We start from the raw sequence: 25,530 nt of genomic DNA on the forward strand, positions 1-25,530 counted from the left end.
AATGCCATGAGATGCTCTATCTCCTTGGCTGGGCCATTCACTTAATGTCTTCTGTGACTCAATATTATTATTTTTTGTATGTGGTATATGTGTGTGTTAATGTATAAATACATGTACATGTTGGTGTGCATTGCATGCATGTGTGTGCACATAGAAGTGTCTTCTTCAATCCCCCCACACTTTATTTTTTGAGACTCGTCTCTCCTTGAACCCAGAGCTCGCTGTTTTGTGTGGAATAGTTGGCCACTGAGCTCCAGGCACCATCCTGTTTCTGTCAGGCAGTGCCATCCTGCCTGGCTTTTTCATGTGGGTTCCCATGCTTGCACAGCAAGCCCTTTCTTCACTGAGTTATCTGCATGACTGTGTCTGAATTCTTCATCAGCAAAATGGTAATAATTAAGAGAAGCCACCTTTGCCAGGTTACAGTGATGCTCAGAGGGACTATTTATAAGATGCCCAGATGATGCTCAGCATATGGTACTCTGTCTAATGTACAATGTTATGTCCAGCATAGAGAAGATGGACAAAGAAGCCATGGCTATCAGTGAATCTCATTACCAAGGGCAGGCTTTGTTGTTCTGCATTTTTCCCTACAGCAGCTCATCTCTCACAGATCTATATTCCCACCAGTAGAGCTGCTCCCTTGGTCCCTGAGTTACTGAGAGCTGATGTCTTTTGCAGCTACAAGTGTCCCAGCTGGTAATTTTTAATTTCCTAATTGCACTCTTAACCAACTGGAGCTTCTTAGCCTCACCGAACTGGTGTTTGGGGCTGGGAGTCGTTCACTAGCTGTTGGGGTCCTAGGGTTGTGAGACTGTGAATCATTGCAGCAATTAAAACTTCTTCTTTACCCTTGAGAATTACATAAATGTACACAAGAAAATATGGCCACTCCCCCAGATGCTCCTCCAATTCCCCATGCCCCCCCTGCCCCAGCACGCCCCTTCCCAATTGCTTGTCTTTTTCTTTTTCTAAAGAAAACAGGAAGGCAGGGAAAGATTAATTTTATTTGTGTGTCTGTCTGTATGAGTGAATATACACATGCATGTCATGCATGCGCAAGTACCCACAGAGGCCAGCAGAGGGCACTGGATCCCTTGGAGCTGCTGTTACAGATGTGTTACACCTGTGGTGGATGCTAGGAACTGAATCCTGCACCTCCTAACTGAGGAGCTAGTTCCCCTACCTGCTGTGCCATCTCTGGGACTTCCAGCAACAGCATTTGGGCTCCTATCCTCCCAGGTGCCAATGACACTAGACCCTCACAATCAAGTTCCTGAAAATGTCTAGTTGCTGCAAGATGTCCCAGTGGAATGTGTTTGTGTGTGTATGTATGTATAAGAGAGAAGCAAGTGTGTTGTGTATGATCCTTACCAGGTTAGAATGCTCATCTAGTTAAGCTCTACATGCAGGAGCTCCCCACAGACCCACTGTCTATGAACAGTGGTGCCCACAATCCCACAGGATGAGATGAATGAGCACATTGGTCCCATGCTCACACCTTGTAGGAAAAATCATAGTAACATTTTGTAGTGTAATTGAATCAGACATCGCTCAGAATGCATTCAAGGGTAAGACTAAACACTATAATTGTTATGAAGATAATTGATGGAGTTTTCACCATTCTACAATTTTTGAATTAGCAATTGATAATTCCTTTCATAAAAGAAAAAGGTGGGTTTGTTTGCTCTTTGTTCTCCTTGACAATTTGCTCACCCCTCACTCTTCAGTAAAGGTATCTCACGCCTGGGCACCCAGTAGACCCATGAGCAACAGACACCAGGTCTCTCAGCCATGGCCCAGTGTCACTATCCCCCTCCAAGATGAGGTCCTCAACGCTCTGTTACTGGGGGGGGGGCATCTCCACAGGTCTTAGAAAACAAGGACAGAGCATCTTGCATTTGGTCCAGTTAGAACTGTGTTCAGGTCCAAGCTATTATGTCAAGGCAGAATTCCAGCCAGGGCCCCTTTCCCTCTCTGAGTTTTAGACCCTTTCTAACAAAGCTGTTGTAGCACCTGTATCACCAGCATCACCAGCATGACCTTTGAACTGATTGTGCTGCAAGATCCAGCCCTACGCCAGACCTCTGCACCAGATGCCCAGATCCCCTTGAGAAGTCTGCCCCACACCATTAGTCCTTCCTCAGCAGCTGCTCTGGTGGTCTGACCCCAGGGGAGAGAGCCCAGGAGGGCAGAGGTCTTCGACATTTCCAGGGTGGACAGCAGCAAGACCTTTCTCCTGTATTGGTTACTACAGGAGACTGTGTTCCCTCCTGCTCAAGGTGAGCCTTCCTTCAGGGTCTTCAGCCTTCTTCCTGTCCTGCCTCCTCATACCACATCAGCCTTAAACTCTATATGCATGTTCAAGACTCTCAAATTTAAATAGTAGCAGAAACAAAACAAGCGAAAGCCTCCTTCACCACCCTACCTCCTTCACAAGAGAGGCCCCCTTTCCTTACCTCCCATCCCACACCAAGAGAGAAGATGCACAGATCTAGAGCACACAGTGAAAATTTATTTGCAATCAAGGAACAATATAAGAGGTCATTGTTGAGCTGTAATTATGGCAGAAAACAAAGTGCTTAAAAGTTCTTTATGGGTCTGATTGTACAGGTGCCAACAAAGGCTTTTAAAGAACCCCACACAGAGCAGGAGAGGCACATTTCCAGGCTAAGCCTTGACTACCCTCTCCAGGACCACTAGGCACAAGAGAAGGGAGGACCATGGGGGATGAAGCTGGCTGGGTTGTACACATGGAGCACAGGCAGGGCTTACAGAAGAGGGCCTTGAAACACTAAAAGGTGAAATTGTAGCCAGCTTGACACAAATGAAGATATTCTAAGACACTTGCCTCAAACAATGGACCCCAAAGAAATGGGAATTTCTCAAGGAATCTCATGCTGGCAGAAAGAAAAGGGCTCCAGGCAGAGAGGAACTTATCTTTCAGGAAGAGATTTCACAAAGTTCTAATGACTTGTCTGGATGACAAGTTCTAATGACCTCACAGCATGAACCTGAAGCCCAGAGAGTGATGGGATCAGTGGTGTGTGGGACCACTTCTTGACAGGGACTACTTAGATGTGTATACCCTTGGCCCTCTGCTTAAACTTTGATCTCTCTTCAAGACCCTGAAGATGGACTTAAGGGGTCCACCATCTCTTTGTCCCTCTTCCCGAGGCCACATTGAATAGATCTCCTTTTTCTGCTGTCTAGTTTTAATTTGTCTCTTAATTGCCTTACTAAAGACAGATGGCTGGACTTGACTTGGGGCACAGGTTGTGACCCGCTAGTTTGATAAAAAAATCTTTAAGCTGAATCTGTCCTCTGTGACAAGGCTTCCCACAGGCAGCAGGGGACAGAGTGTGTGAGGGAGAGATGCCAGAGAGCGGCAGGGCCAGCAGCAAAGGAGACAGGCAGAGACAGGGCACAGCTACAGAGTCTGAGGAGAAACAAAGGAGAGAAAAATGGAAACAGGAGGGTGAGGGAAGGAAGAAAAGGTGAAAGATAGAGACAGGATGGAGTGGAGTGGGGGGCAGGGGGAGGAACAAGGAGAAGAAGAGAGAAGGAAGGAAGGGAAGGGGTGGGATGTGAGCTCAATCTTTGCACAGGTCAACTTCTTTTTAAATTTATTTTTTAAAAATGTATTAATTCTTTGAGAATTTCAAACATTTTGAACATGTCTACCCTCCTCCAACTCCTCCCAGACACACCCAGCCCATACCCACTCAATCCATTCTTTTAAAGACACCAAGTTCCATCAGTATTCTCTCTGCACTCCTGGGTGTGTGGTCATCACTGGAGTGCATTAGACATACCAGGGGCCCCTCTTCCCGGTTCTCTTGGGGCCTAGAAGACAGCTTGGTATCCCCTGGAGTTGGGAGCTGCAGTGGTTGTGAGCCCCTGGATGTGGGTTCTGGGAATTGAACTTGGGTCCTGAGAAAGAACAGGATGCCTTCTAACTGCTGAGCCATTCTCCCCTTCCCCACCCTAGTCAATTTCGTTAATCAGAAAGTTTGGCTAAATTAAGCCATGTGCTAGTATTTTCATTATCCCCAATGTCTGTGACAGAAGAAACAGAGATGAGGGATTTCCACATCAACAGAAACCCAGTGGATGAAGGTCTCCCATTTCATAATGGGACTTCAAGCCCAGGTGGGACAAAGGAGCTGGTGGCTAAGTCTTAGACTCTACTAAGTTTCTCAATGGATGAATGGATGACCAATAACAACCTGGGAACCACTGGCAGGTCACAGTAGTGGGCACTACCTTTAAAGACCAAGGAGTCTCATCCCCCTAAAACCTGAAATAATCTAGTTACTCTAAGTGACCCTCAGAATTTCCAGGAGATGGATGTGATGATCTGGTGTTGGCTTGATTGTACTGAGAGGTGTCATGGAGAATGAGTAGGGCTCATCTCAGTCTGTCTGTGAGCACAGTTCTGTGGTAATTAGGTCAGGAGGCTCTTACTTACTCAAGGGGTTGATCACTGCACTGACAGACTTGAAACCTAAGCAGGCTGTTGGGAGGTTGGGAGGTGGTGGGACTAGAGAAGGCAGGACTTGGTTGGAGGAAGTAGGTGTCTGGGCATGTGCCTATGGGAAGAGTCTGTCTAGTATCCTCCTACTTCCCCTCTGCTTCTTGGATGCCTGAGGTAAACAGCCTCCTTGTCCATGCACTCTTGATACCATGTTGTTCTGCTTCTCCACAGGCCTATAGGGATTGAGCCAGCAGACCATGGAATCATGAGGCAACGTAAATCTATCTTTACTTTTTAAGAGTTGTTTCTCTCATAACATAAACTCTGACAAACATAACCCTGTTAGGGAGATAATGGAACCTAGGAAGACCTGTTCTCTAGCATGGCTGCAGGCTGCCTTGTTCCCTGGCTCCTTGTATGAACTATGCACACACATGACTCTCACATAGGGAGTATGCCTTTATGAGGGAAATGTCTGCTTCCGAACCTGCACTCACCCCCTTTCACTGGTCCTTCAAAGGAGCATGCCCAGATCTCCAAGACTTGTCCTTGGTTATGTACTGCCACAGACTTTCAATTTACATAGATTTATTTATTCACATGTGTGCATATGCCACAGAACACATGTGGAAGTCAGAGGTCATTTCTCCTGAGTTCATTCTCTCCTTCCACAGTGTGTGTGTGTGTGTGTGTGTGTGTGTGTGTGTGTGTGATTCGACTCACATCACCAGCCTTCACTCCACTGGACCATCTTGTTACCAATCAAGGAACTTCTTGTAGGAGAGAGTCTAAATCAGTGACTCCTCCAGAGTCTACCCCACGGTTGGGATCTTGGATCATGCCAACCTCATAGGGCAGAGGGGGCTCTCTGGCCATTTATAATGCACCATAGATATGGGTGGCATTTAGCTTCCAGACTTAGGTGGGAACTGCTAGCTAAGTAAACCCCTGAATAGAGTCATTACCACACAAGGCAGGCTCCAAGGCACATTTTTAATTTGTTCCTGTCTTACCTTTTTAAATTTTTTTTGAGACAGGGTCTCACTAGGTAGCCCTGGGGAGCCTAGAACTCACTATGTAGCCCTGAGCAGCCTGAAACTCACTATGTAGACCAGGCTGATCTTGCCTGCTGCTGCCTCCCAATTCCCAAGTGCTGGAATTAAAGACATTCACTGCTGTGCTCAGCTTACCTGTTTTGTCTGTCTGCCTCATAGTCTCCTTGGTTCCTTTTAGTGTTTCTGCTGCATGCTCCAGCCCACATCCATGGAGACACACAGAACCCTGATCCTTATCCAACTGTCCCTAAGATCCTGCTGTCCTGAGAGGCCTCACTGCTCACTTGGGCCCTCTTACTGGTCTAAATCTCTACCTCTCCTCCCTGCACTAGTACCAAGGAAATTTCTGGACCATGGGCCCCATCCTCTTTATGTTCACAGAATCCCATTGTGCAGGAGCCACCTTCCTCTGTCATCAGCAGTCCACTCTGGTCCAGTGATGGAGGAGGACAGTGAGGAAGGAGTTGGAAAGCATCTAGGACTTAATAAGAAAAGGGCTGTGGTTTGGAGGTGACTAAGTAAAGTGCTTGCTTTAAGCATCAGGGCCTGAATTTGATCCCTAGAACTTGTGTATGTTTTTAAAAAATAGTTGGGTGTGGTAGAATGTGCTTGCAACACCAGTGCCTAGGAATGGAGATGGGTATTCCTGGGGCTTACTAGCTGGTCTGCCTACCGCCCTGGCAAGTTCTAGGCTAGAGAGAGACCCTGTGTCCAAACCAAACCAAACCAAACCAAACCAAACCAAACCAAACCAAACCAAACCAAACCAAACCAAACCAAACCAAACCGAACAAACCAAAACACAGATAGACAGGCCTGAAAAATGGTAGCTGTGGTCCTTCTATACCTGTGCACACACATGACTTGTTAGGTCAGGCATTTTGCTTTTGAGCTTATCTATAAAGACTTACACATATGTCATGAAGAAACACACTGGTGCCCCCTTTTTACTACTGTAATATTTATAAAAATGAAAACCAGGAGTTACTAACATGTTTATTGATGGGGGTTGGGTAGTCTGTGGGGCATCCATAAACCAGAACACAACAGGGGGGCCATTAAAATGAATGAGGTAGTAAATTGTTTGATGTTATTGATCAAAAGGGAAATCTATTGTATAGGACGATGGAAATGCCTGTGGCTTACTTAGTGGAAATAAAGTGTGCTAAGTTAATGAAACCGGGAGTGTGTGTCATTTCAGGGGCTTATCTGAAAGCAGAGAAGGGATAAAGAGAATGGAGGTCACAGGACTTTTATGTTCCTGAGCTGCAGGAGCCCAGGAGTCAGCCAGGTTCATTGATTAGCAAGAAGGGGCCAAGCTGGCAGGCCAGGCTCTCATCTTCCTTGGCTACAGCCCCTTCCAAGTTCAAGATGCTGAGAAGAAAGGATTTAAGAATAAGTTCATCTGGTGTTTTTGAGGGGTGCAGAGAAAGGTTTGGAGGGTTTAAACGTAGAGGAGGGCTGAGTGGAGTTAGTGCGCCTGGGTGACTGGGCAAGGGATGAAGGATAGGAGTCAGGAAGGGCTCAGGTGGACTTCATACAGAGGCATGACAGAGTCAGCTTGCTCAATAAGTGCTGCTACCAGTGAAGGGAGGAGCTGGCTGTGACAGTGGGTGCCTTGGTCACTCTGGCTGAAAGGAATGCTGGGTTGGGAGACACAGACCTGTGCTCCTGATGGTCTCATAATGTTGAATGCTTTGAGGGTGTGGGTGTGGTGCCTAACGATCCCAGCACTCGATAACCCGAGGCAGGAGGATTAGCATGAAATCCAGACCACTCAGCACACAACAGAAGCCTTGTTGGAACACACAGCACACTAAGCTGTGTGTTCCGTGTCTGCACCTGCCACCCAGTGAATGGAACATTATTCTCTGAGGCACATGAAGGTGAAGAGCCTGGCAAAGGTGGAGATGGTGAACCTGTGCAAGCCTACATTTACGTGTTAAAGGCAAGACCCGAGATCAGCAAAGGGAAGAAACACAGTGTTAGTCTGCTGATCTCTGTTGTATGTGCTTATGTGTGTACATGTGTTATATGGTGCATATGTGTTATGTATGTGTGTGTTATATATGACTATGTGTGTATATCTGTTATGTGGTGTATATGTGCTACGTGTGTACATGTTATATATGACTATGTGTTATGTATGTATATGTGTTATATACGTATATCAAGTGTGAATCTTTAGAATGGAAACCAACTATATTCTGATAAAAATAATGTTAGAGAGGATAAAGATGATTCTTTTAAAAATAAATCTAAAATTGTTTTCTAAATTTTTGTATTGAGACCAGGTTTCATGTAGCCTCAAACTTCCTATGCGACTGAGGGTGATCTTGACCTTTGGATCCTCTTGTCTGCACCTCCTGAATGCTGAGATGGCAGCTGTGCACCACTATACCCAGTTTTATTAGGTGCTGGGGACCAAACCCAGGGCTCTCTATATGGTAGGTAAGCACTCCCCCAACAGAGCCACACTCCCAGCCCTTCAAAATACACCTGAAAAAGAAAGGTGAAGCGTGAGGAGCCACTGCACTTGATGTTTCATACCCACTGTTTCTATGGTAACCAAGGTGGGGGTGGTGTGGTGGGGAAGGAGCGCTGCAGATCAATGGGATAGAGTAAAGAACTCAAAACAGGCCTGCTCAGACATGAGCACATGGTATGTTTATATAGTCAAGCTTGATGGTGGAAGGTCAGCCTCTCTAAAACAGAGCCAGAACAATCATTTACCCATCGACAAACAAATTAGTTCAGCTTGTACCTTACATTCAATAGAAAATTAATCCACAGTGGATCATAGACTTAAGTGAGAAACACAAACCCACAGAACTTTTAGAAGAACTTCAATGTGCAGGGAGGGCAATGTTCTTTGACACCCAAAGCACAGTCTGTAGGAGAACATAAAGATGAGATGTCGTCAGCTTAAACCGTTGTTTTATAACTGTCTTAGTAAGGAATAAAAGACTAAGTCACATAGGAGGAAGCATTTGTAAGTTACACTCTGACAAAGGCCCCATATTTAGATTACTGTTGTGGCAGCCGGTTTTAATGGTCAACTCTATTTCAGAACCCGAGAAGAATCACAATGAGACACTGTCTGGTGGAGGAAGATAGCTGGATGTCTCTTTCGAAACCGACATACTCTAAACATGTTAATTGGCATTTGCTATCCTTTGGCCATTTATTACAGAGTGAAAACGAAACCCAGACACAGAACTCTGCACACAAATTATAGGCGAGTGTCACTTGTGATCTAGAAAGAAGCCAGTGTCTTTCAGTGAGTAAATGGTTAAACAGACTCTGGTATATCCATGCCATGAGATACTTCTCAGCCATGAAAAGGAATAAACCACTGACAAATTCTTGGTTCGTGAGTAGCAGTTGGCTTTATGCTCAGTGAGAAGATTAATTTCATAGAATTAAATACTGTATGCTTCCACTAGGGTCCCATTTTTGAAATGATAATAGTACAATGGAGAGCAACAGTGGTTTCGGGGGACAGGGATGAGAAGCTATCAATTACTACAGTGCAACATGAAGTGGGCCCTTTGGTCTCACAATTCTCCTAACTTAGCTTCCTGAGCTAGGCTTAGTGGTGCAACAAGATACCTGGCTGAACGAGGAAATTTCAAACAGCCAAAGCCATGGTGACACTAGGAAATGTCACTCATGTAGGTGACAGCTACATCCCAGTCAGTCTTGGGAACAGCCTGGGCATGGGCATAGTTACTTAAGCACTCAAGCCTTCCATTTCTTGTTCTGTGAGTGGAGAGCGCAGCAGGATCCACATCCGTCCTGGGAATGACATGTGAGCATACACAAAAACAGCAGCATAGGGCCCCACACAGAGAAGGTGGCCTTCCATCACCAGCACCCCATGGCAACAAGAGTGAAGACACTGAGGCTGAGTGAGGTTAGGGACTGTAACAGTCAGCAGCTGGGGAGTGACACAGATCCCAGCTGTCTTGGAATGGAAGAGGATTCAGTATGAAAATTGGGGTTTTGTCTCCAGTATTGGGGACGGAATGCTGGGTCTTACACATACTAGGCAAATGCTCTACCACTGCGCTACATGCATGGTCCCAGTTAGGCTTTTGAGGGAATGTTGTTGTCCTAGTCAAATCAAGGTTGCAAATGCTATTTAGTTGGAGGCAGGGGCTCATGCACCTCCATGATGGAATGCTGGCTGGAGTGGTTGCATACAGGCAATCATAGCTGCTCTGATTCATGTGTGCAGCTGCCTGTCATATCCAGAAAGCACTGCTTTGCTCTGGTCCCCAACATCCTGCTCTCATGCCCTTTCTGTCCCTTTTTTGAGATGTTTCGTGAACATGTGTCTGTATGTACATTTGTGTGCACACATATGCAAGTGCGTGTGTGCATGTGTGTATGCACTTGCGTATGTGTATGCATGTGGGGATGTGACAGGGAAGTCTCATTTGTGGCTGAGCACTTCACAGACTTATCCTCAACTCTTTGACACATTGTGCTCTCTCTGGAATCTATCTTCTGACATTCTGGATCCAAAACACCAGCTTCATTAGTTTTTGAGAATCCCAGGCCAGCATTCTTTCACCTGCCAGTGGAACTAGCTTCTTTGCTGGAATCTCAAGGACCTCACAGCCTTGTCATAATGACAGCTTGTCTTAGGATTTTTGAATCAGCTACAGGATGGCATTTTTGAATCACTTTTGGAGGCTCTAGAGTCTGTGTTCTTGACCATTGCCCTTGTGACCCAGGGTGAGCCACAAGCTCATTGGTGCATGGGGGGTCACATTAACTGACTGCAGGATGCTTAAAGCCGCTCCATCAGGCAGCATTGTGAGACACTGCAACTGGCCCCCTCAGCAGCATTTTCCAGTGCAGACTCTGATAAATGGTGGTTTATGACTCCAGAGGAGCAGGTCTGGCCGTCTTCATGTAGCTTCCTTCTTGCCTCCTTTCTCTGGCCACAACTGCTTGTTCTGGAGTCTGTCCTATCAACATTGTCCAGTGCAGTTTATGTCTCTGCTAAATAAAAGAGCGCCATCATTTCTATCTTTCAGAAGCCAGGAATTCATCTCCCCTGACCAACATGTAAGAGTGGAGAAGACCAGCCGTGTTTGAGATGATGGGCTGTTCAGAGAATGCAAACAAATGAAGTTAACATGATGTTTTTCCTCCGAGCAACAGAGCAACTGAAAGAAAAAAAAAATAAAGGCAAAAGCAAACACACACCAAGCACTCAGAATTTTATTAAAGCCACAGTGGGCCTGAGATGCATTTAGAGACTCAGGGCAGATTTCCATGCCAACCTAGACATGCAGGCGAATGTTAACTGTCCAGTTACAACAGAATCTCATAAACAGAATTCTTCTGGGGAAGCCTTCTGCCAAATAACCTGGGGTTCCATTCTGCAACTTCCACTCATTGATTGCATTTGCTGGATAGGAAGCAACTTCCTCTCATCTCTGTGAACTGTGCCAGCAGGCATATGAGAGAGGACCGGGGATGCTGTGCAATTTCAGCCCAACTGTTCTGGGGCAGACCCATCTCTGAGATGCTGTAATCATTGTACGGGCCTCTTTATGAAACCACATGCTGAGCACTAGTTTGCCAAGTATAACTGACCTTGGTATTGGAAGGCTTCACTGTATTTGATCGGATGGAAACTTCAGATCTCAGAGAGATCGAGTACTTGCCTCAGCTCACACAGCCTGAAGATAGCCAAGCAGGGACACAGGGTGGGTCCGAAATCATCACATAGATCTTTGGAGCCAGGTTGAGTTGTCTCTTAAACCCAAGATGAACATGTTTATTGATGTTCTTGGGCAAAATCAGCACATGAGAAAAGAGGTTGTGTGAGCATTTACTGACACTGCATTTTAATGGTGATGTTTCCAGACCATTTTATGTGACTGAGCAGACTCCAGGCTGTAGTAAACGCTTTCTCTTGCACCAGGAAGGTGTCAGCTCAGCTGACTAGATGCCAGTCTTTGACACAGATGGCTGAGAAATGGTTCAATGGGTGCATGTGTTCCTACGCCTCATCTTCATTGAGTAGCCTTGATGGGATGGGATTTAAATTGCATTGGGGACACTGGTCCAAAGCGAATCAAGAGGAGTCGACTTTTCAGTTACGTTCCCAGAGTGATAAATGAAGGAATGTTTTTTATTTTTTTTCTTCTAAGGAGAGGAGATGGGAATCCAACATGGATTTCAGACACATGAGAAAGAGCTTATGAATTTAGATGATAGCTAGGCAGAAATAAATTGTACATCTGCTCATTCATTTTAATAAAGTGGAGAGATGCCATGTTGCTGGGGCCCTCGGAGAACCCTGAGTTCTTAAAATTATGATCCTATAATGGTAGCATTAAAATTTGTAATGCAGCCAGCACTTCCTGAATTGGAGGGAAAATTCATTTATAAAGTAAAAGTTCAGACTTTAGAATGTAAATGGGAAGATGCAATTTTTCTTGGCTGGATAGGAATTAGTCCTGGGAGAATTCGGCAACATCTTGACCATAAAATATATTTTAAAAGTCTTAGGAGAGAGGTTTTTAAGATGGCTCACAAAAACTTTTTTGGGCCATCTCTATTTAGGTAAACTGTGCAGGTACAGGCCTGCAGTGAATTGACTCAGCTATTTTTGCCTTGAACTTGATGTTTTTTGTATAGGGACAATTACAGATTTTATTCCCATCTGAAATGAGTCTAGCCTGCTGCAAATACTGAAGTCATTTTTACTCAGCAGCAGTAACACCAGGACAAGAGCTTTTATAGGGTGATGATTATCAAGTTACTGTGAAAATTTACACATTCAACAAACAGTATTGAGTTTTTATTACATATGTTCTCTATGTTGATATTGGAGAAAATGTCACAATCCTGATTGAAGGTTCCCTGCTGACATTAAGCCCCAGAATCATTGGTAAAATGTTTTTCAAAAAACAGGTAAGTATTAAGCTCATAGAAAGCTTCTAGACAGAACATCAAGTTCAATTTGATTTTGCAAATCAGCTGCTCACACATCTGGATGAAAGAGACAGAGCTAGAGCTGATCTTCAGTGCAGGGGACATAAGCCTGGAGACCTGGTGCCTCAGGAGGGGCTTTCTCCCATTGCCTTCAAATAAAATGCAGACCCTGAAGAGGCCACATTCTGTCTTAGATTCCAGGGCAGTTAGTAGATCTGAGAGCAGACCATGCTTCCCAGGCTTGTGAGGATGCTAATCTCTCATACAGACACACACCTACCTACACATAGACACATATCTACATATATACACATACACATATCTACATACAAAGACACACATACCTACATATAAACACACATATATATGCATTTACATATAGATACATATACATACTTACACAGACACATACACACACCTATGTATAGATACACACAATACAAATATGCACAATACATATATACACATACATGTATATATGCATACAGATACATATAAAACTATATATACATACACATACATACATGCTGATATAAGCATAGACACCTATACATATATGCATATATAGCTACATATACATATGTATATGCACATAATACATGTATAGACACATACAAACATATACATGATTATATGCATAAATACACAATGCATATATATGGTATACACATACCTGTAGATAGCAATATTGACATATATGTAATATTTATTTGCTCTTCCCTGATAATGAGATCGATGACATATATGCAATATTATATATACAGACACATATGTGCATATCTACATAATATATGTAGAACATATGTTTACACACATATATGCATATTCACAGATATATATATGAGTGATTCCCCAATTTTCTAGCTGTGAATGGGCTGCCCTTTGAACAGGTGATATCTAGGGCTTTAGATTTGGAAGCCAACATGCTGATGTAGAAGATTCAGGCTAGTCCTGAGACCAGAGGTCTTGAAGGGAGGACACAGGGACCCAGCATTTTGGGTAAGTTTCATACACACATCACATCTAAATAGATGAATGGAAGGGGGCAGGGATGTGGAGATGGAGCCTGGATGGAGGAGGTAGTCACTGGACTGCATGTCCTTGGGGATCGTATTTGCCTCAGTCTCTTCCTGTTAGGGCTCATCTCTGTTTCCTGACATGATGTGAGATGCCTTACCCCAAACCCCCTCATTGACTGAAGCCATGAATTATCTCTAGGCGTTTTCAGTCATAAGAATGAGAAAGGCAACGGAAGATCCTTCTCATAAGATGCCATAAGCTTGGACTTGGGTCAGCGTCGAGAATAAAGTGCTCAGAAGCATGAGAGGAGGATGCTCAGTCCCCAGCTGAACTGGCTTTTGTTTTGCAACAAACTGAATTTATTGGAATCAATTCTGGGCTGCTCTGTTTAATCTCACTTAGCAGAAAGGACTAGAAGTGAGTAGGAGCTGTGCAGAGTTTTCTCGCCCTTTTTTCTTGCCTCATAGGACGCACCGCACTGTCTCCACTGTAAGGACTCCTTTATTTATTATTTATCAACACTGGATTTTCTTGTTTCGTGTTTCTTCCTTGGCTGATAAGAAAGATGATTCAGGGTGCTAGCAGTTTATGCAATGAGTTTATTCACTTCTGAAAAGGATGTCCCTCCAGGCATCTGGGCTCTGGGCCCATTTCAGGAACACTGAATTAGAGTGCTGGGGATTGGTGTTGGTGAAGGGACACATTTTACTTGCAGCAGCTTTCTGTGCCACAGGGAGATGGGTACAGGACCTGCTGTGTGCCCTAAACAGTGTCCATCACCTATAAAACCAGTGGCTTGGGTGAGGTTATTTCCAAAGTCTTCCTTTAACCCAATTCTTTAACTTGATGGTCTCTGTTGCTCACTGTTTAGCATTTATGCCTTCCCCCTCATTCATCAGTTTATCAGGCATCTGCCACTTGTCAAACCAGGTGCTGCTTACTTGTTACCGTGACCAAGTACTCAGCAAGAAGCAACTTCAGGGAGCAAGGGGCTAATCTGGCCCACAGTTTGAGTGTACAGTGCATCACGGTGGGGAAGGCACCTAGGCAGCAGTGGGAATCTTCACCTCACCTCTCCACAGATCAGGAAGCAGAGCAGGGGATGGAGACACCCCGTAGGCTCCCTTGCCCCCTCCTCTGCCTTTTATTTGGTTTAGGCACTCAGCCCACATTTAGGGAGGGACCTCCCTCTCCAGTTGAACTTCTCCGGGAATGCCCTTACAAATAAGCCCAGAGATCTTCCTCTGAAGTAATTCTGAAAACATTTGACAGTGAACATTAACCGTGACATGGCCTAGTTTAGGGAGAGAGAGAAGCAGGCAGTGGCATGGCACACTAGGAGGGGATATTATACATTATAGTGGGATATATGCCTGTTAGATACATGTGTATTAGAAGAGAATTTTAAATATACAATAAAACATGACTCAGACAAAGATAAACACGCAATACTCTATATAATACAGAATCAAAAGATCATTAACCCTGTACTAGAAGCTGAAATGAAGTCTGAGATAAATATATGCTGAATGAATAATAAAGTCATCTCTAGCTGGGTACAAAGGCTCTCACCTACAACCCTAGCAATTGAGAAACTGAGGTAGGGATGTTTCCACGAGTTCAAGGCCAGCCTGGGATACAAATACAAAGACTTACTTCGCAAAAGAAAATCTCAAATCAAACATTTCATGTCACCCTCAAGCTTAGTGCCAGAGAAAACAATGGAGAACAATGAAAGGGCCATGTGCTTATTATTAGCTACCAAGGCACTCAATTGATATTATGGAGTTGTGGTGGTCAACTTGACAACCAAGAATCACCTGGTAAGAGAGTCTCAGTAAAGGATCGTTTAGATCAGGTTGGCCTGTGTCACCCTTGGGGTATTTTCTGAATTGTGTGAATTGAAGTGGGAAGACCTAGCCCCCTGTGGGCAGCATCACTCTGTATGCAAGAGGGTCCTAAACTGTTTAAGAGTGGAGTAATTGAGTTGAGCACAAGCAAGAGAGCAAGCGAGCATGCATGCATGTATTTCTCTGTGCTCTTGACTGTGGATCTGAAGTGACTAAGTTCCTGCTTTGGCTTCCACAAAATAATGGACTGTATCTTACAAAATTGTTATCTGAAATAAACTCTTTCTCTGTTAAGTTGCATTGTGTCAGGGTATTTTATCACAACAACAGAGGTGAATCTAGGATAGGAGCCTATATAGTGAGAGTATGATAAAAAAGACATGACAATACCAAGCTAGCAGCAAGTCAAATTGTGCTGGAACAGAATGGGAGGAACAATAACCTGGGAGACTGACAATCTGCATGCTGAAGGTTAAACTAGGACTTTTCAAGTACAAAGGAGAGGAAAGGGATTGGGATAAAAGGGGACAGAATGTCCATACAGTGGCATGAGGGTGTGTTGACACTAGGCAGGGATGAAGGCAGTGTGGCCAGTGGGCAGTGTTTGCAGGCTCCTGTGACTAAGACTCAATGATCTTATTTATAAAGTGGTCCAGTACAAGATTGTAAAGGACTGTGCCACTTTCCAGCATGCTTCATTCTCGTGGCTCTTGGCTCTTTATTCAGAACTCATCTTCATGCTCTGCAAATTGCATTTTGGTAGTAGCCATGCTGCATTCTCAGAGTCATGTGGTGGCTGTTGCTTTTAATGTATGGATGTTGCCTGTGAATAGAGGCAGGTGCATGGAGTCTTCAGAGGACACTGCTATGGGGGGCAGGGGCTCAGTGCTGAGGCTCTGCCAGGTGGAGTAAAAAATGGCTTTTATTGCCACTGAGTTACTCCTGACCCTCTGAGCATCACCAGAGGGTGATGAAGGCACAAAATTTGCATAGGAGTTGACACATGGATGATGGGGCTCAACACATCACGAATATAATTATAAAAGACTGATGAATGCAATCAATCACTTGGCTGACTGGTCTACCCCCAGGAGCAACTATAAGAAGTAGCCACAAGATAGATAACTTTTTTCTACTTACAAAAATCCAGACATTTTACACCACACATGAACACAGTCTAGAGTCAGCATGTGTGACAGCTTATGCCAGAGAACAGCTAGGGACAGGAGCGAAGAAGTTATCCCACCTCTTTCCTTAGCTTAAAGGGAGGTATCTGGAAGATGGCTTCTATTCATAGGTCTTGGCTTTTCCTTGGAGAATGTTTCTCTTTACTCTTTGTGTTCAAGAAATCCACCTCTCTGGGCTGGTGAGATGGCATTAGCCAAGCTTGAGGATCTGAGTTCGATCCCTAGGACCCACATGGTGGAAGGAGAAAAATGATCCCCATATGTTGTCCTCTGACCTCTACATGTCATGACACATGAGCCCTCCACCAAACATAAATGTTATTAAAAACAGCAAAGACAGAAAATCCAGCCCTGCCCTGCCTGAAGGGCCTCTGACAGAAGCTTGAGTACTAGAGTTAGTGCAGGACCTCTTGTTTCCCATTATCCTTGGTGTGGGAGAAGAAAGCTATGGGCTCACCTCTTCCTCAGAAGGTGAGCATGGGAAGAGAGCATCAGCTGGTTTCATAGAAGTCCTCCTCAATTATGGGATGGCAAATGGAGGATGCAGTTTATCAGCCAGACCTTAGATGAAGGGTTTGCCCAGAACTGGACAGATGGGGAGCCTAAGCACTTGGAGGAAGTATTACTGTTTACACAGTGCAAAGTTGCTTACACTTATGCATGCTGCTTAATTCTCTTCAAGTATCTCCTCTCCTTACATTTGGGATCACCCCATCACTCTGCCCAAAGCCTGATGAAGACCTCACGGCCCAGGTTTGGTTTTGTTCAAAATCTCAGAAAACAGAGAACCATCAGCTAAATGGAGATTATGAAGCCTAATACAAGTCTCACACTCTAATGGAAATAAAATGCTTCATGGGAAGAGGGAGTTGGGAACTGTTTGGAAAAACATTTAATCATCTTCCAAGATTTATCTGGTTGTTAAAATGTCTTGGGCTCTACCCTCCAGGAAAGTCACCCGAGTCTGATAATTTAAGTGGGTTAGATTTTCTCAGAAATATGGCTGTGGGGCTGCATCTTGACTGAGTGAAAGGAACATGTAATTATGTGGCCAGTGTTTAGATACAGGTGAAGTGAGGTTTGCAGGGCTCTCCTAGGGGAAATCACACCTTATGGAGGCAGGGGAATCTCTGTGGGTATACTAACATAGATGACATGGAAACTTGCAGGGCTGGGTAAATACATCTCCCCAGACTGCTAGCGAAAGGAGGAGGAGCAAAAGGAAGTTTGCTCCTCTTTCTTCTATTTCCCTCCCCTCCCCATTCCTTCCTTCCCTCCTCCTCTCCTTTCTGATACAGAGTCTCCTGTAGCCTATACTCTCTATGTAACCGAGGATGATCTTGAACTTCTGACCCTTCTGCCTCCAGTTCCTGAGGGCTAAGATTACAAAGAACTATATCGCACAGGATTCTGTTGATCTGTAATGTCCTGAATCACCAATCATTGGAGACTGATAGCAGATTAATTTTTGCCAGGGTTGAGAAGAGCAGGTGAATGAGATGTGCTGATGGTGCAGGTTTCTTTGTAGGGGTGACAAAAATGTTCTTAAATCAGACAGTAGTTACCACCACATGATTTTGTGACTATATTAAAGTCCAATGAGCAGCAAGCACTTTTACCCATTGAATCATCTCTCTAGGCCCTTATAACTCAGTTTAAGAGGTGTCTAGGGAGATGGCTCAGTGGGTAAAGTGCCTGGTACTTGCATGAGGACCCAAGTAATGCCAGCGCTGTGAAGGCGGACACAGGAGGATCCCTGGGGCGAGCTATCTAGTCAGCTTTGGACAGTCAGTGAGCTACAGGTTCACTGAAAGACCCTGATGCAAAGGGAATCTAGAGAGCATCTGAGGACCACACCTGACATTAACCTCTGGCCTCACAAAGGAGTATTTAGAAGCTTCTAGAGACACCCCCAAGTGGAAGCCAAAGGGTAAATGAAGGAGGTCAACATCGGTACTCATCGGAGAAATACAACTGTACCTACTGTGACACACCATAGGACATAGGATAGTGAGACTAAATAGATTGGCAATAAACATCAACATCAAATGGAAAGCAGTATACTGAGAATTCTACACACTGGCCCAGTAACAATGCATCATCTGAAGTTCTCATTGGCTGGTCCAACATAAACCCAAATAACGAACGGCCTTAGAAAACTAAACTGTATCAACAAAGTGGTTTCAACCACTGCTGCCAGAGGTGAACCCCAAACAGAACCACACACATGCATTCACACAGGTACCAAAGTTATGGCCCACCATGTTTGTCCTAGTACTACCCAAACTGACTTCACATAGGAAACAACCAAAATGTTCACACATAGAGTCTATTAGTACATTCAGATATATATTCATACACTAATGAGTATAGATAGATTGTGTCTACATGGGCCAACAGGGGAACTTAACCAAAGCTGTTTATGAAAGATCTGTTGTAAAATCCCATTTTTATAAAGAGGAAACATAGCAGAAGCTAGTTTGTGATGAAAGGAGCAGAGGTGCAATGGGTATATGGGGCAGGAAGAAGCTTCTGAGTAGTGGCTCCTATTCTACTTGTGAAGGGGGTTTGTACCATTGGTCAAGAGTTAAATAACCCAGGCCATATGTAATCACCTTTCTGGCAGTGCTATATTTATTAAGAAGATGGTGTCTCTTGAGTAAGCCATAGTGACTAAGGCATTTCAAAATGCCTCAATAAAACAAGGGAGAGACTTCAGGTGACTAATTTGGAGTGATGCTGTGGGTGACTTCTTTCTTTTACTCCAGAATCTGTGAAATAGAAAGGAAACCTAGCAGTTTCTGTTTGCAAGGAACCCTGGGGAATGGCTCCAGATGTTGAGGATAAGTGATGATTGAGTGTGTAGCCCTTAGCAGGACATTTCTACCACCCCCTTTAAGGCTCAGGGAACATTGGAGAAGAGGAGGTAGAAAGAATATAAGAGCTAGAGAATGGGGAGAAGGGCTTGGAAATGCCATCTTCATGGCACAACAACATGATGCATATCAGTTGCACTGGGCCTGCACAAGACTGGGCCCATCATCAGTCAGTCATGGAGGGAGGGTCTCACGCCAGGGCCAAACCTCTGCAAGTTGAACTTCTAGATACTGGTAGATAGTTGGGGAGGGGCAGCCACTAGCTTCAGTTGTATACCTACTGCTGAACAGTTGTATAAACTCCCAGGCTTCAGTGGAGAGTTTGAAACCCATAGTCACACAGAGGGCTCAGGTTAAACCCAGTGGGTCACAAAACAAATCAAAATGAATGTGAGAGGTACACTGAAGGAAGGTGGGGAAGGATGACAGGTGTGGGAGAGAGACAAGAGAGAGTGGATGTGAGGGCACCCAGGATTCATTATGAACATGTATGGAATCATCAGAGAATACATTCAACAAAAGTTATAAGAGAAAATTCAGATAAAATGTATGGGCGGTATGTGAGTATTCACAGCAGCCTATGTCTAGTACCCAAACAACTGAAAATGTACAAATGCCTTTGAATAAATGAATGGCTAAACAAAATGAGGTATAACCACATAGTGGAGTATTATTTAGTCATCAAAAGGAATGGAGCATGAATTGACCCTACAACATGGAAGAACCTAGGAAACATGCTAAACAAAAAGGCCGATGGCAAAGATACCACAGGGTTCTCTTGATGTGAAATGTCCTGAATAAACCAATCTTTGGACACTGAAAGCAAAACTGCTGCCAGGTAAAGGGTCAGGGGAATGGGGAAGTGAGTGATGGTGATGCAGGTTTCTTTGTAGGCTAACAAAACATGTTCTTAAACCAGAGAATAGTTACAGCCACATGACTTTGTGAATATATTAAAATCCGATGACTTGCACATTATCAAAGAGTGAGCTTTATGGTACATGAATACTTTCTCAATAAACTTGTTACTAATAAAACCTAATAGATTAGGGATCAGAAGTGATAATGTTTGAAATGAAATAAACCCCATGTTTTCCTGCCTCAGCCAGTTGCATAGGAGAAAAAGCAGATATTCCACACCAGACATGAAATAGCTCCTTCATTGTTTGCTAAATTCAGTGAAGGGGGGAGACATGTAATAAACACATTAGAAACAGATATACACACTTGCCGTTGACCCATCACATTTGCATCAATAAAGACAACACAACACTCATAACAGGTCACAAGACAGGGCCGCGCATGACAGCCTGGCTAACACATGGCATCAGTGTAAAGATTAGCCGTTACCCAGGAACACTGGGAAATGAACAATTCCTATGTACATGACAGAAGCTTGATAGAGATTTTCTCTATCGTGACAATAATCTTTAACATTTACACAAGTTTTCCAATAGGGAAATGTGTTCTGAAGGCAGAGCAGGCTCCCAGATATCACTCATATGAAGCAAAATCTAAAGAAACCACTCTGCTGGAGGAAAAATGGGATCTTTTGTTTTGTTTTGTTTTATTTATTTATTTTTTTTTTTTGGAAAATGATGCTACTTATCTAAGGTGTGAAGAAACCCTGGGTGCTCTGCAAGCCAACAAGAGAGAGAAAAAAAACTGAGGCACAACTAAGTAGTTGAATAAGAAAATATCTTTGTATTAAAAAAGCCAAAGACACCAGGAAAGTAAGACTGCTGGGATATCATGTCACAGGTCCTGGGAATTAGAGGCTCTTTGGTGTGAGTGTCTGTCCAGATCTATGGGTCTACAAGACAGATTCACTTGTCTGTGAAACATGGTTGCTTTTATTTTTCATCTGGAGGACTGGAGTGAAGTTGTACAGTATGGCCTTACTATCATACATAGTATAATGTTGTGGCTCAACCACAAAATATATATGTGGGAAGAACTCAGGTTGCACAAGATGGATCCAGTCAACACTCTAGCAGGGAGTGGGGCAGGACTCAGGAGCCCCAACCACTAGCTGTGGGGATCTTGACAGTTGATGGCTTCTAGGGGTGGGAGAGTCAGTTATCTTTAACTGGCAGATGGCTTCACATCTTTAAGCATATAGATAGCACAAACTGAACTCAGTGGGCTACTAAAAAAGGGGGGTCATAAAGTTGGGGGAATGTGGGGTAGATCTGGAAGGAAGTAATGGGACAAGTTGGGGGTGAGTATGACCTATAAGTTGCCTTGGTCATGATGTTTTGTCATGACAATAGAAAATAAGAGAGAAGATGATATGATAGTAACACCATTGCTGCTTGTGAACCATCTGCTTGAGAGTTTTATGTGAGTCAAGCATCTAATTGAACCGAGTCCTTTTCAGTCTTGTGGTATATTAGATCACAGCTCCTCTATTAAACAGTTCTTTGAAACAGAGAAAAAGGTACCCTACCTACAACAAGATGGAACACTATGTAAAGAAAATATGGAAAACACACATTCCCAACAACCACACATACCTGTGACCCCACTGTGGGACGTGCTCATGTGCACAGAAGTTCGTACAAGACAATGCCTTTTTAGAATTCAAGACAGTCCCAACTTGAAATGAAGAGCATATCCATCCTGAGCTGACAAGCCTAGACCTTCTCATCTATAGTCCATTTTCCTCTCTTCCCAGGGCTTCAAGAAAAGCATTTGCTATGTGTGTGGGCTCCTAGTATCCACATGAAAGCGGGGAGGGCATGATGGCAGCCTATAGTCCCTGTGCTCAGTACACAGGGACAAGCTGTATTCAAGTTAGAGAATCAATATATAAGGTACAGAGTGATAGAGGAAGGCATGTAATGCAAAGCTTCAGTTTCCATATGCATGTGTATATCCCTGCATACACTTGCATATGCAAATGTGTGCCCCCACACACATGAACATTAATACACATGCACATCCCCTCATTCACAATACAGGAAATACACAAAATATGGAATGGCCCTTTGGATAAGAATGGCCCACATTTAGAATTTCATCACCATAGCAACATGGTCCCCACTAACCCCTTCATCTTCTTCTTTTATGTCTTCTCTATAACTCTCTTCATTCTATCATGCTCTCTGCCACCCTCAGCTCAACGTCTCAATATCTCACAAATAGCACATGCTTTACTCTACCCTTAACCAGCTTTGGAGGAATGATTTAAAGTATGTGGCTTTGGCTCTGAACCAAGGAAGCCCTTACTTTAACATGTGTCCATCCCATGCATAATGCTCATGACTTCTTGGTCAAGCACCAGGTCATCAGTAGAATGAGGTATTACATCTCAACCCTTCCCTGGTATAAACAGGAAACAACACATGGTCCATTCCTGCGATAAACAATGGTCCTCTACACAAAATAACTAAAAAACTTTTAATATGTCCATGGGACACCATGCGATTACCAAGAAAATCCACTCTACCTCCTTGCTGCTGTTCAAACTGGACTCTCTATCTGCACTTACTGTTATACTAGAATTGCAATAGGACTCATATAGCATCTTGCTATGGAAATGGCACTTTGGTATTAAAAGTTATTTTCTTATGGACTTTAAAAAGACTAAGCACCTTTTGTCTCCCAGTGCTCAGGCATTTAGACAGCATCCCTGTAACATTGTCCTGGGGCTTACCTCTTTCTTGGTGAATTTTGGTGAGTGATCATTTTTGTCATCGATCACAATGGTGGCTGTGGCTGTGCCTGTCAATCCAACATCCAGTCCTGCCATATCCTGAGCTTCAATTATCAGTTCATACTTGGGGTTTTCCAGAGTCTACAAAGGAAAGAAAACACCAGAGAAAATAGGGTTTAGATTTGAGGCACTGTTTTGGAGAACTGGCAAACATGTTCCCTATGCCTTCTAGAGCAGGCATCTTTAACTGGCAATGAATATATATATATTCATATATATAGGAATCCTAGGGTCACTATACTTTACACACATCAATATAGTGAATCTTACAAGCACACCAATCTGATCACTGCTTCTATTGTACAGGTGGAAAAATAAATGAGGTTTAGTGTCTCTTATGTGGTATTTCCTTTGTTGTTGTTGTTCTTTTAGTATCCCAGAATACTAAATCTGGACTTTGTATTTTAATGTAAACATGGACTCATAAATTTACCACAAGTGAGATTGTATGACTAGATCTTTCTATTCATGTATTTCTTGACAACTGGACAGATCTCAAAAGCCATGTTTGTAGGAAATAAAATCTGACGGTTCATTTTGAAAACTGCATTGAACAGCTTAGATATAAATATAGAATAAAAAACAAAACCAAAACAAAATATGGCTGACATCTGCTAGTCTTGGTGTCACCCCCAAACCAAAGCTGTTAAGCTACCCCCTCCCTCAGCTAGAAGTTTAGACTAGAAAATTACTAACAGCCAGGCTGGCCTAATGACCTATAAATATAATAAGGTTGTAAGTCTGATAAGCTTTAAAATATAGAATATTTATTTTCTAACACATAGAGAAGAACCCACCTGTGGCTTTTATTGAGAAAAAGAGTAAGTCACAGAGGGAAAAACAAGACCTAATTGGCATGTAAGATGGCACCCTCCTGATTACTCAGTGAAGGGACAGGAAGGAGGGGCTTTTGTTAGGCCTGAACACTGCTCTCCATGCTCCCAGAGCCTGCCATTCCAGGAGCGTTACAAGTTCCTAAGATAAACTGCTTCACCTCTGCTACTGTCTCTCCAGCATTCTTAGTATATAGTCAGGGTTCATGTTTCTCACAAGGTTGAAACATTCAAAACAACTAACCATACTAGGATCCTATACGGAGTGTGTGAGACTCTGTGTAAATTGCTCTTATCCGGGTGTGGGTATTGGTCACTCAGCACCCCCTTTTTTCTGGTAGGCTGCAGCCATGCTTCCTTTGGAGACAACAGTGATGGAAGATGTCCTTCTGTATATATGTTTGTCTTATTGGTTGATGGATAAAGCACTGTTTGGCCAGCGGCCAGGCAGGAGGATAGGTGGGGCTACCAGATGAGGAGAATTCTGGGACGTACAGGCAGAGAGGAGGAGTCATGTGAGACTGGGAAGGTAGGATGTGCTGGACCCTTCTCCAGTAAGATAAGATGACTTGGAAATACTTAGATGAATAGAAATGGGTTAATAATTAAGTCAGAGCTAGCCAATAAGATGCCCAGGTTACCGCCCTACAATATTATAATTAATGTAAGCCTCTAAGTGTTTATTTGGGACTAAGTGGCTGCAGGACCTGGAGGCAAATCCCGTAACACAACCACATCTCTGTGTTTTCTACATGGAAAGATTCTAGAATCATTTCTATCAGAGATACCAATAACAGCACCCAATCCTGGGAAGTGATAGCCAGACCAGCTCAGGCTATATTGTACAGTATGGGAAAATAACTTTCATCCCTCTGGCGACAACTTGGTAGTACCAGCTGGAGGTGCAAGGTGAGCTATCTCACACCACAGCAGGGATAGGAGAGGATACCCTGGGGATGAAGCCAAGCAGAATGGCTCTATAGACACTGTGCATTGGAGAAAAAGAGATGGCTTCCCAGAGCCAGCTAGCTTGAGGATTTCTCTGCTGATAAAGGCATTCATTCTCCTCATTCGTTTCAGTGACTTTGGATTGATTTCTTAATCACTCACTGAGAGAGTCCAAGTGAGGCCACCTTCAATGACAAAAATAAAAGGTGTTTATAATTGCATCTGCAGCCCTATCAGGGTGCCAGCTTCCAAAACTGGTACCAATCAGTAATTTATAATAGGCACCAAAAGGAGCAAGGAACAAAACAACAATGGGGGACCTCCCATTTCCTTCCAGAACTGTGAGCCCATGTGGAGAATAGAACACTTATGAAATCTTTGGAATGATTTTTGAAAGGTTGGTAGTTGCTTGTTCCCATGGACTACTGAGTGTCTGTGTGTGTGTGTGTGTGTGTGTGTGCGCGCGCGTGTGCATGCACACACACACACACATTTACAGAGGCTTTGGGTATCCTGCTCTATCACTCTCTGGCTTTTCCTTTTGAGACAGGGTCTCTTACTGACCTGGAGAGCAGCCAGCATGGCCCAGCAACCTCCCAGTACTGG

The 25,530-nt window shown here is 43.8% G+C and overlaps 1 protein-coding gene across 1 annotated transcript in view; it reads right to left on the reverse strand.

Moving 5' to 3' along the window:
• Cdh13 (cadherin 13) overlaps window positions 1-25,530 on the reverse strand; it is a 967,076-nt gene that overhangs the window by 93,747 nt on the left and 847,799 nt on the right. The window contains exon 8 of the mRNA XM_051201850.1: window positions 23,084-23,224. Within this exon, the coding sequence (XP_051057807.1) occupies window positions 23,084-23,224 (141 nt within the window). The remainder of the gene's footprint in view (window positions 1-23,083; window positions 23,225-25,530) is intronic.

Source organism: Phodopus roborovskii, unplaced genomic scaffold (assembly GCF_943737965.1).
Source record: "Phodopus roborovskii unplaced genomic scaffold, PHOROB, whole genome shotgun sequence".
Lineage (NCBI taxonomy): Eukaryota > Metazoa > Chordata > Mammalia > Rodentia > Cricetidae > Phodopus > Phodopus roborovskii.